The sequence below is a fragment of the Camelus ferus genome, chromosome 12 (assembly GCF_009834535.1).
Source record: "Camelus ferus isolate YT-003-E chromosome 12, BCGSAC_Cfer_1.0, whole genome shotgun sequence".
In the NCBI taxonomy this organism is placed as follows: domain Eukaryota; kingdom Metazoa; phylum Chordata; class Mammalia; order Artiodactyla; family Camelidae; genus Camelus; species Camelus ferus.
In genome coordinates this window covers 41,147,137-41,160,101 of record NC_045707.1, presented here as the reverse complement: position 1 = coordinate 41,160,101, position 12,965 = coordinate 41,147,137, and the positions used below count along the sequence as shown (strand labels likewise).

Genomic DNA, 12,965 nt, shown 5'->3' with positions numbered 1-12,965 from the left:
AAAAAGATCTGGTCTATGAGAAATGTAACTAGCCTCTTCCTGCCATTATTTCACCCTCTGTACTTAATTCTTCCAAAATATAAATTCATTAATGAGAGAGATTGTTTTGTTCTTCTTAACATTGACTCCACGTACAGTTTTGTTGAATAAGGAAAGTCACCTTATCTATCATATCATAAAACAATGATTTAGTCTGTTAATAAAAGACATAATTCCTTCCTGAATTATGAATAAGTGAAAATTGTAATTACTTTAAAAATATATGTAATATTTCCTGATAAGTCTTATTATATTTTTTAAAGTCATAATTTTCAAATTCTCTTACTTTCCTTCCTCTTTCCCATCATCCCATGTTCAGCAAATGCACAGTAGGTCTAAAACTATGCTCATCCTCTGTATTCAGTATACCTTAAGAGAGGGAGACATAAGTGCTAAGTTTTAAGCTGTAAGAGAATAGAAATGTGTTTATGTCAGAAGGTCTTCTCCAAATGCTTGCTATTAAAGAAAATTTCAAAGCACATTATTTGAGTTCAATGCTTATAACTTACATGTTATACACACTGTTTTTAAACCCGCAGACTCTTTTCTTAGAAACCATACTAACATTTGTAAAGAGCAGGAAACAAAATCTTCATTAGAAAATTAAACATGTAAGTAAATATGTAGTGCCATTTAAATGTCAGTTCCATAGCTTCTATTTAGAATTTACATGAAATCATGAAGGCGGCTGCATGCCTAATTTAAGATGCATTTCTCTGTAGGAAAGCATTTAAAAAAAAAAAAAACTCCTAGTAAAGGGCTTATCAATCATTCTAAGACAGATTTTTGGTAAATATATTTTAAAAGGTATAAATATTAACCAGAAAAGGAAAAGCTTGTCATGATTTCCCTTTAAAAGAGAAAGGAATGCATCTTTTTAAAAAACTCTGCACTAGCTCCATTTTTATGCTATGTTGGTATCACATTATCTGATTCATCTTATTGATGGACACAAAGAGGTTACCTTTGAATATAATCTTCGTACTTATATATTTGGCATGGTACACTTCATCCTCCAAGCCAATCTCTGTCTGACATGAATAACAGAGATCAGCAAAAGTCCTTTGCTTTTTACACAGGTATATTCCCAGAGCCCCCAACTTGCAAACACAAAGTACTTTGTGTTTCTTGGCTTAAGTGCATTTGTGTTACTCTGTTTTAACACAAATCCAAGCAGTTTTATATATGCAATCCACAAAAATACGTCTTCTGAAATCATAGAGTAACACATGCTCCTCGTGTTTACTTTTCCACAAGTACATACTCCAACACTTAAAAATGTCACTTGTGTGAAAAGAAATTGTTTGTGTTGATTTAGTCCCATGACTTGTGTGCTGGTACAAAATTGCATATACGTTACAAGTAGAGTGTTTGGGGGAAATGGTTGTGTATGTGTCTCAGCATTAAACACAGATTTGCTTTTCTTTTGTTAATGACAGTGGAGAAGGTCAAGACGATGCAGGGGAACTTGACTTTAGTGGTCTCCTGAAACGTAGGTGAGAACCAAGTGATGGAGAAGTCAAGTTTACAGTGGATGTTTTTCAAAGAATTTCTCATTTCTTAGAATGTGTTTTGCTTATAGAATACTGTAACAGTCAACTAAGAAAGACAGAGAAACAATTGTGTACTAATCTGTTAAAGATTTTAGCTGATGCTTTTTCTTTTTAAATGTTTCATGAGTCTTCATATATTTTCTTAGTTGGGGATGAGGAAATTTGAAAACTGAGACAGAAGACTTAAATACCTAATCACCTCTGATTTCTCTCCTGATTTCTATTATTTCAGTCATGATTCCTTGTCATGATTGAATAAATAAAGCCTCCATTCTTCTGCTTTTGATATTTGAAGGAAAAAATCAACTTCACAATTTGGGTAGAAGTCTCTTCAGGTATGTATATATTTTAAAAGGTAGACCTGCTTTAATATAGTATTTATAATTTACTGTATTTCATCAAATCTAAGACACTATTCATGTTAATATATACCTGAATTTTATAAATCACTAAGCAATGAAAAAAAATTACTCCAGATAGTTTGCTATGACACACTGTTGCTGATAAGGTACATCCTTATTTTGGAGATGTTTAAAGTGTCCCAAAAATGTGCATATAGTAGTAGTAATATAGTAGTAAAATGGAAATAAGTGGTATTATCACTCACTCATCCTTAACATTCTTCTTTCTTGCAATAAAATTTATACATTTTTATTATGGATATTTAGCACATAACCATTTTATAGGATTTCTGCCCATATATTTGCATATACATAATCATATACTACATTTTTTGCATGTCAAATATAAAGTTATACATGTCTAGATATTTGCTACAGTGCAGAAGCAACAAACAGAAAATGACTTCTGCTGGGATTGTGTTTATCTACCAAACTTGTGAATAAACAGTAAAACTGTCATTCTAAATTAATATATAATATTGATATCAGGTTACATTTAGCTTTTTAGGTTCACTTTTTATTAATTTTTCTGCTTTCTTTGGGTCCTATAGAGACGTAAGTACAGATGTGCTTTACAACAAATTATAAGTAGTAATAAATAGGGCTTGTGTTCATTCTCAGTTTAGTTGGATGGCTTTATTCAAGTCCCTATAAATTTTTCATTTAGTTCTAAACACTTGGTTTGAGAATAGAGATACTGACAGGTGCCATTTATTAATAACCATATAGATATTAGCCAATTAATAGACTTTGGCAATATCGAAAACATGTTTCCTTTTTTTGAGACTTCAAATGATCATTAGTCTCAATATTTTTTAATTCCCAAAATTTATTTAAAGCAGTAGGATATGAAGATAACTAAGTGAGCCTCACTTTTCCTTGTTCTGCAGGTGATAAACCAAAGACCAGAGATGTTGAGTGACTTACCCCAAGTCACACAGCTAGTTAGAGGCAGAGCAAGGACGTAAATCCACGTTTCCCTTTCCTGAGTCAGCTAATTTCCTGTGACTCCACATGAGAAATCCCACTCTGAATCTTGCCTTGGAAGTTGGCACCTCAATTTTTAACACAAATTGCCACTTTAGGAAGACAAGAGAGCCCCCCCCGCCCCACAATCATTTACTCAACCAGGAAAATAGTAAATGCTTTCTTTGTATAGAATATAATGCTAGGTGATGTGAGAAAAAGAAACCCAGTGCCTTCCAGCACCTGGCATACAGAAAAGGGTAAATACACATTTGTGGAAAGGAAAAGGTAATGGTTAAAACATGGAGTCTCAACCCTTCCATTTACTAATTACATGATTTTGGTCAAATTATATACATATTCTCTGAGATTTGTTTTCCATATCTGTAAATTTGGAGAATAAAAACAACTTAAGAGAATTATTGTGGGAATTAAATGTAAAGGACTTGGTTTATAGTAGGTGTCAAATAAATATTCAATGCCCTGCAAAATGTGACATTTTCCCTTGAAGAGATATTAGCAAAGAGACAAAATACACACACACACATAAATCACTCAATAAATATGTGATACAGTAGATTATAAAATGCCATGCTCTGATTAAAAAGGAAAAAGGACAAACTAGTTCTATCAGTAGTTTGGAGAATAAAAATAATCTGATTAATGCTCAAAATGACTAAAGAAGAAAATTATTAGAAGAATAACGGGTAGCCAGCCTGTCTCCAGTTCTCATTTTTTTTACATCCCCTAATTATGATTTTGACTCATAGATTGTTGTTAACATAAGACTATATTCATTTACCATACTATACTAATCCAGCAGTATAACTTTAGAAATCATTGTGTTTTTCTACTAATTTGTGAATTGCATGTGTTTTCATTGTGGTAATGACATGTGGTTACCATTTCTACTCCTCCAATAGTGTGTGGCAAAACCCCTATCAGAATAAATACCATTATGACCAACATCTCCATACAACAAAAGATTTCCCTGCCCTGAACAAAGCCAGCATATTTCAAATAGATATTAGCTACATCAGAGCAAATCTTTCGGGCAGTATCTTGCTATGGAATTTGACCTATATAAATACTTGAAAGTCTTATTCTACATAAAATTTCTATAACTGCTTTGTACTTCACTAGGATCATCAAGTTATAGAAATCTTGATGTAGATGAAAGTACTATGACCGTTATATAGGTCTGTCCCAACGCTTGGAAAGGAATCTGTGGTGCCTATAGACATTTGGATTTTTCTTCCTACTGGGACTTAATGTAGCCGTGCAGATAGGGTCATGTGCAGACACCATGGTAAGTAAAGATAAGTTCTGTGTAAGTTAAGGAAATGCTACAGGTGGGAGCCTTGACCTCACATTCCAGTACAAAATGATGAATTCTCCTTGCAATCTGGGATTCAGCTAAGTGATGGAGAGGAAAGGAAGGAATATCCAAAAGGCCACTGGTGCTTGTATATAAAATTTGTTCAGATTAAGGATGTGGTGTGGGGGTAAGAGGCTATATAGCTCAGTGGTAGAGTGTGTGCTTAGCATGCATGAGGTCCTGGGGACCTCTATTAAAATAAATAAACCTAATTAAATAAATAAACCTAATTACCTACCCTTCCAAACAAACAAAAACAAATGGTTTAAAAAAAAAAAGATTAAGGATGTGGTTGAGTGGGGGTGTATTTTGGTGTTTTAATGGAAAAAATGGTGAGGATCTGAGGTTTTATGAATCTACCAACAAAACTGATGTAAGAAATTACACCGAAAATGATGATCTTTATTACTGGCTTCCTTTGTATAAACATTCACCTCATAGCTAAGTATGTCTCAATGTTTGATTTGTGCCCCTTGTTAGCTATTTTAATCTAATCTGAGATCTTTAAATCTTTTTACCAGTGTCAGGAGGGTACTTGGAAATGTGTATGTAATTCTTCTTGGTTGAAATACAAATTGAACACAATATAGTATGGCATAATTTTACAACTTAGGGCCTGTATTAGGCTAGAATGTGACAAAAAAATAGAGTATTAATAAAGTGGATTGAGGGAAGACCCACAGAGAATATAGACATATGTACATGCATACACATTTTAATTGCAATTCTCCAAGACTTCCTACAAAATATTTAAAGGGTGTATTTGATATTTAGACTGCTTTCAGGCAGTAGATTCAGTAGACTGAGCAAATTATTACCAATATTCCAACTTCAGGATAATTTTCTTAAGCTTTTCACTTTCCCCATGTTAATAGAGGGTGTAGTTATCATTTCAGTGAAATGAAGATAATAGTTGTATCTTGAGTTTTTAAGAGGCACATTTTCCTAATGGTGTTGTTAGTCCTTCCCACAAAGGTTACGATGGACCAATGACCTCTCACTTCCTTCCATTTTCCAGGAGATATGCCTCAGCATCCTCCTCTACTGGGCAAAAGACTTACATGACAATGGAAATTAGATATGCAGAAGTCATCCTTGCCTAATGCCACCCCTCTAGATTCATATTTATATTCTCCTCCCCTTCCTATTATTACAACTCAGTACTTCCTCAAGACATTCGGAAACAGGTGTAATTAATGTGACAGTGAAAACATATGTAAGCCATTATTTGCTAACATGATAGCATGAATCTGTTTTCACACTGATGTTTAAGATGTGTTGACCAGTTTTCCTGGAAAATCATATCCAAATCAGCATTATTCACAGTAAGTAGTCACTGTACCATTTCCACATTCACCTGATAAAAGTAGTTAAATAAGCTTACACAAAATTGGGACTATTAAGCCCTTGAAGGAAATCAGTTTAAATCATATTTTGCACTTATACTAAGGCCCTTTCCCTGAAGAGTGTTTATTCCTGAGTTTGGGTTCATGTTTTTAGTTTTAAAATAAGGACAGACAAGTGTATGTACTTTTTATCGTATGTATATATATTAGTTATATATGTTCTTTAGTTGGTGATCAAAATTTAGGGTCATAATTTTGATAATTGTACTAAGAAGTTACTTTCACTTTGTTCATGGAACACTTAATGACTTGCTTTATAGTTTCACATTTATATTTTTATATTTCATACCCAACCTGCTTCCAGAAATGTTCTAGACATTACTTTAAGATGAAATATGAGAGAATTTTGGGTCTCCTTCTCCTTTTACTCTGACAACTTAGAAAAAAAAGTTTTTCTTCTAAAAAGCGTATGTATCCACAAATCATGTGAAAAATAACTGTACCAAACACACACACCCTTTGTCACAGTTTCAAATACTTTTTTTGTATTAAAAAAGCAAAAAAATGGTTAATGTACACATTTACTAATACGGTAGGAAAAATGGTATTTGCAAAATCCAAACGTTTGAAATACTGTATTTATACCATCTCCATATGTAGATAGGGTATGCACACCAATGAAGGTAGAAAGAATATTTTTCTTTCATAGACCAATATTTAAATCTTCTAGTTCTTAATCCTTATTTCAATACCTATATCCTAGATGAAAACTGACCTTAAATTCCTCAAAAATCTCACCTCATATTTAGACTTTCAAATGGGAAATAAGTAAAAAATATTTTCAGGCTATTTCCTGATATCCTTATCTCCCCCTAATACTGTGATTTTTAACTAGGAAAACAAGAGCGAAATAACATATCTGATCTTTAACTATCTGGAAGTTTCCCTGAGACTTCAGGCAAAGCAGCTTTTGTTTGTTTGTTTGTTTGTTTGTTTGTTTGTTTGTTTCTCAGCTTGAAGTACTCAGGCTTTAAACAGAGATTTTAGCACTGAACCAAAAACTCTCGGTACCAGACTCCGACCTCCGTTGTCTTTAAGGGCCAGTAGTCAGCTACTAAACTGGGTAATGGTTCTCCCCGGTTAGGGAGGTGAAGCAGCAAGAGGAACAACCCGAGGTAGACGTGTGGGAGCTGCTGAAGAATGCGAAGCCCAGCGAATACGAGAAGATCGCCTTCCAGTACGGCATCACTGACCTGCGCGGGATGCTCAGGCGGCTCAAGCGCATGCGCAGAGTGGAAAAGAAGAGCGCAGGTGAGCCCGCCCGGGGGGCGTGGCAGGGGGACCGTGTCCTGTGCTGGCGAAAGATCTGACTGGAAACCCGATCCCATAATCCTTCCTGTTTCCTCCTGAGTTTGGGGTGGGACTGGGTGGGGTTTCGTTTGCGGGGTTTACTCTTCTCTTGGTTAACTTGGCCCCGCACGAGACTGGCTAAGCGAGTAGCAGACAGCTGCTGAAGATTTAAGGTAACAGAAAGTACATTATAGTGCCATACGCAACGAATAATGGAATATTAAATATTCCAGCTATTACTGGGAATTTCTCAGAGGCCCCTTTATCCTCCGCATCTCTCCCGCACTCTCAAATTCTTAATTCTTTTTGGGCAGAGTAGATTGTATGTCTCTTTGTTTTACTGTTACATTTTTCCACGCATTCGATGGGGCACGCGGAATTCACTTCTCACACTCGATAAGGTATCAGTTTTTAAAAATGCCAATATTTGGGCAGGTTTCCACAGTCCAAAAACATTGATAAGCCTACTATTTCAGTTAGTCAAAGGCATTCAATTTAGGCTCACGAGACATTGAAATTATCTCAAATTCTATGATTAAAAAAACCTACCTGTGACATAGAAGTGCAAAGATAATGCCAACGATCATGCCAGTGGTCATGCCAATGATCCTGAAAGTAATCATATTAGGAGAGTAGTATGTTCTTCAAGTACAAATTTCATTTGAATGCTTTGTATTATATATCCCCTGAAGAATTAAGACTATCATTGTTAAAGCCTTTTCAATAATTCTTTTTTTATGTTTCTCCCCAAAACATGTGGGTTCTCTTCAAATTTTTAAACCATCTTATTGTTTATAAATTGACACAATTCTAAAATATAAGGGATAATTTGGAAGGTTCCTAATTTTTTTTTCTTCAGTCTCAATTTCTCATTTAGTCTTAGGTTCACATACATGTATTTACTATCTAAATTCATAGCATATGTATATGCATATTAACATAGTTTTACTTCTTCTCTCTCCCAGCTTTTGCAAGAATTCTTGATCCTGCATATCAGATTGATAAAGGAGGCAGGGTAAGATTTGTTGTGGAACTGGCAGATCCAAAGTTGGAGGTGAAATGGTATAAAAATGGTCAAGAAATTCGACCCAGTACAAAGTAAGTGAGATTTGTAAATAATCAGTGGTTACTATAAAAAAAAATTCAAAAAGTAGTTTGATTTAATGTTGTGTGAATAAAAGCACTTTTTAGTTATGTCTTTATAATGCAAAATCATATGGAGGGACAGCGAAAAGTTTTCGTGTATTTTGAAACTGTCAAAATGATAGCACTGTATAAATTAAATCTTATTTTGTGTTTTAATTTATACAAACTATTTCAGGTGATTTCTAGTTATGGTTTTGTGTCACTATAGGTTATATGTGACAATTTCAGAGCATTGCCAAACCTCCCCCAGTTTTTTAAAAATAAAATTTGGAAAAAATTTGAAATATATATTTCATATACCAGCTGGCAATCAGACCTTATAATTAGATAACTTTTGTTTTTCAGCATAGCATCTAAAGCCTGTGTTTTGTTGTTTCTTGACCCTTTCCCAGATGAAGGAGACAGACTAACCCCTGATATCTGATGGTATCACTAGTCTATTATGAAACTACTGTACAAAGATCCTTCTCAGCCTGAGATTTTCAACTCCAGTATATTTTTTAAGTTAACAGGAGCCACATGCATCTTTATAAAAGATTTTAATCCTGAAATCTGTTACTTCTGTAATACAATTAGGTGATTTCCAATTTCTTAATGCACTCATACTCTCAGAGAGGCTTTGTATCTTAATCTCTTGAAGGCAGCCTGAATTCACCAAAAGCATAATTTTACTTGTTTATCTTTATCTAGAAAATGTTTGTCTAGTGTTTTGTTTGTAAAATCCTCAATTTTCCCAAATAGAACTTTTTCTCTAGTCTGTTATAATACCCTAATATACCCATCCATAATCTAGGTCACAGGTAATCAAATTTTGCAGTCTTCTCGGCTTTTAGTTTTTTATTTCAAATACTCAAGCTCTTTCTTGGTAGATGGTAACTGTGATATGATAACACTAGTTCTTGAGTTCATTTAAGAGAATATCACATTCTGTAGAATTACTGTCTATATTGGTGATAAAGGTCTTATTATTGTTTACATTGTATAATCACTTATCCACTGTGTATCACTGTGCTAGCAAGGAGTGGAATTAGTGAGTCAGTGGAAAAGATCATCTCTGTCCCTCTATAAAGTAGATGAATTGATCATCTTTTTTAGTGTACAGAGTTTAAAATCTCAGCCAACCCTATTTGCCAACAATAGATTAAAAATTGTTCGATGGTAAATATGTAAGTATTGATTTCTATTTGAAATAAAAACAGTATATAAAAGAAAATAACACAAATAATATGTGTAAATATGCGTCTGTATTACATTGTGTGTTAGAAAGATAGAAATTTTTCTCATGTTTGATGTTCATTAAACTGTATAAGGTATGACTACATGAATGGCAAATCAAAATGATTATTTCTGTTTTAAACATTGCTGAATTATAAGCCATATTTGCTGGCAATAAAGAATAGAATCAAACTCACAGGCTGTTTATCTTCCTCCTGTTTAAAACAGATACATCTTTGAACATAAAGGATGTGAAAGAATCATGTTCATCAATAACTGTTCACTAACAGATGATGCAGAGTATTATGTGACAGCTGGTGATGAGAAGTGTTCCACTGAGCTCTTTGTGAGAGGTAAAGTGATCTCTTACTATAGTCATCAAGAGCCAATGGCTCTCCTCTCAGGGCTAAGAATTAACATGGAAGTCAAACTGTGAGCTCTTGAGCTCCAGAGCAGAGATAGTAGAACCTCTAGAAATGGTTTGCTTGGGTGTTAGATGGCTACGCTAAAACGTCTCTACACTAGCAGTTATTGTGCGTCCTCATTAATCTTCAGGCTTCTTGAAGATTGGAAAAACAGAGGGGAGGAAAAAAAGCATTGAGTAAAAATGCCTTGTGGTCTTGGCTCAGGCAGTATTTTGCAATATAATTATTCGAGTTATAACTTCTGATACCTAACAGAGTTTCCTGGATAATCCTCTTTTCACATACTCAGCTGATCACAAATAGATTTCTCTTTGCCAGTGATTGGCACTGAGAGCACTCACTGAAGACCGTCATTTACTAAGACATTGTGAAAAGAGCTGGAGGGTGTCGACGAAGCCATGAGTCACTTTGCTTATGAGGCCCTCTGATTGAAGCAAGTCTGCAGTATTGTACATCAGCTATACTTTAGTTTAGAAAAAAAATTTTAAAGACAACTCAGCAATCTTCATCATCCATCTAGTACCAGAATCAAAGAATTTTAGTATTGGTTATAGGTTCTCCACCAGAAATGTCTACCATCTGGTGTCTTATTTGCCAAAAAAATGATATTTGATGTATTTGGCCTACTGTCTGAAACAATAATTTTTCTGATTTGAAGAATTGGGAAAATTGGGAAAAAATTGGGAAAACTTACCCAGAGTTGTCAGCTATCTGTTTTGCCCAGAAAAATCATTAAAAACCCACTTACTGTTCACCACCATCTAACCATAGCTCTGTGCTTATTGTTGATTTTCATCTGTGAACAAACTCAGGGTCACAAGACAAGTTTTTGGACATTTAATAATTCTGATTTTCCCTTTTTTCACACCAGAGCCTCCAGTTATGGTGACCAAACAGCTGGAAGATACGAAGGCTTATTGTGGGGAGAGAGTGGAATTAGAATGTGAGGTGTCTGAAGATGATGCCAATGTAAAATGGTAAATAGCTTTCCTGAGGTCTGTGTATTTTTAATAGACCAAAAAAAAAAAAAAAAAGAAAAGAAAATACCTTCATAGTCTGGAGAACTGGAAATTGCTTTTCTACCTATGAAAAGAATCTCAACCTCATTCGTGTTAGCAGGAATGATAACTAAAACTACATTAAGATACTGGTTTTTTTTTTCACCTATTAAACTGAAAAAAAAAGATCCAGAAATCTATATTGGTAAGGATGTAGGGAAGTCAGCACTTACTAATAAATGGATGGTTCAAGGTTCCCTGGGTCTATTTGACTCCAAAGCCCACGGATGCTCTGTGTCAAGCTTACTCTCACTCTACCATACTGGCCACTTATGTGGAAAAGTAAACTTTTTTTCTTTTCATTTTATTCCTAGTCACTTTATTGTTATAGTACCTTGGAAAAATATTTCAGACTGAGAAACACCAGTTACTTTAAAGTAATTTTTTAAAAAATAAAAAGCATATTTTGGGGTCAGAAGAAAAGTGTTTTCTCAAGTTCTTTGTGAGTAACCTCAAAATTAAAGGCTAGAAGATTCCAAATCTTAAAATGAAATGCTTTGTTGAGAGATATAGTAAAGTATGCAGCAGGAATCTCTAGTAGTCGGTACAGAATAGATTGTTCATTCTAACCTAGAATCATAGCTATCTTTAAAATGCATTAAAATGTTATTCTTACTAGGGTGCATCAGAGCCCAAATGTGGGTAATATCCACTCTTAGCATCTTTATCTGATTGATCTTGAATGGAAAGAGGGGGCTTATGTTTTTTAATGTGGTTTTTCAGACAATATTTGCTACAATATTAATCCAGTGATTGATTCATACATTCTTTAATTCAACAAAAAGTTCTTGAGTGTCTGGTATCTGTCTGCTGAAGGGTCTTCTATAAAGTTTATTATATAATTTATTTTAACTCAGGTTTAAGAATGGTGAGGAAATCATCCCTGGTCCACGATCAAGATACTTCATTAAAGTTGAGGGCAAAAAACACATTTTGGTCATAGAAGGAGCAACAAAGGCTGATACTGCAGAATATTCTGTAATGACAACTGGAGGACAGTCATCTGCTAAGCTCAATGTTGACTGTAAGTGAGTCTTTCTTGGATGTCTTCCAAGTTGTTTTACTGATGGTGTTGCGTTTATTAACTCAGTTTTAGGAAAATTTCGATCTGTTTAATTTCTACTTGTGGCAGTTTTAAATTTTAAATTATGTAAAATTAGATTTCATTCTAGCTGAGTATCTATGTCATATCAATCAGAGACTGAGAAAAGAACTGATCACTCAGTTTAATAGTAGAAGTACCCATATTGGGAAGGAAGTATAAAAATCTCCTGCTAGAGAAGGTACCCAAATGGTTAAGAAATATTTTAATCTGGAAACCATATAAATAGGTGATAAATACTTAGATGTGTCCTCTGTTTGCTTAATCCATGGGTGAACTTGCTGTCTATCATTAAATAAACATTCTGCCATCACATTTTAGGGGGGATGTTACTCAGTCTAATAGTCCTCAGTTGAGAACACTGTAAGGGCTCATTTGCTAATTAGAGGCATCAGAGAATTCATGTACTTCCCCAAATGCCCCCTAATGATAGTTGGTTCTTAATGGCAGAGTCTGTCCTTTCCAGTTAGCCATGAAAATTAAAATAGTAAATTTCACAAGAAGATTGATAATACATACAGAGTAGAAATACTGCTTTCTTCCTTCTTTCTTAGCCCAGTTGCCATTTATATTATCATTGAATTATTCAGAAGTAATCTCAGTACACTCCTTATGTTTCATGGAATGACGTCCATTTTAGTGTAAGATCAAAAGTTTTTTCAGCCGTAGGCAGATTCTTAACTGATGTTTTTATCCATTGAAAGCAATTACAGCCTTACGGAAAACACACATCCTACTTGATAGTCAGTCCTTCTATAATGTAATGTATGCATTTCTAAAAATCACTTATGCTGTATGAAGTCATGCAGTAAAAAACCATAGGGCTAATGAGGAAAGTGGGGTTAAGGACACAACACTCAAAAAGTTTGTCAGGGACACATTTAAAAAAAAATGATAAGAATGTAATAGTGAACAGTAGCACAGTTTTATACATGTTAATGGTTAATAAATACTACAATAAATATGGCACTTTACCTTGAAAAGGA

At 34.2% G+C, this 12,965-nt stretch overlaps 1 protein-coding gene across 30 annotated transcripts in view; it reads left to right on the top strand.

The window, feature by feature from the left end:
- Positions 1–12,965, top strand: part of MYBPC1 (myosin binding protein C1) — an 82,745-nt gene that overhangs the window by 35,413 nt on the left and 34,367 nt on the right. For all 30 annotated transcript variants that reach the window (XM_032493517.1, XM_032493518.1, XM_032493506.1 and 27 more), the window contains 6 exons: positions 1,479–1,535; positions 6,828–6,994; positions 7,999–8,131; positions 9,623–9,747; positions 10,691–10,796; positions 11,735–11,901. In XM_032493517.1, the coding sequence (XP_032349408.1) occupies positions 1,479–1,535; positions 6,828–6,994; positions 7,999–8,131; positions 9,623–9,747; positions 10,691–10,796; positions 11,735–11,901 (755 nt within the window). The remainder of the gene's footprint in view (positions 1–1,478; positions 1,536–6,827; positions 6,995–7,998; positions 8,132–9,622; positions 9,748–10,690; positions 10,797–11,734; positions 11,902–12,965) is intronic.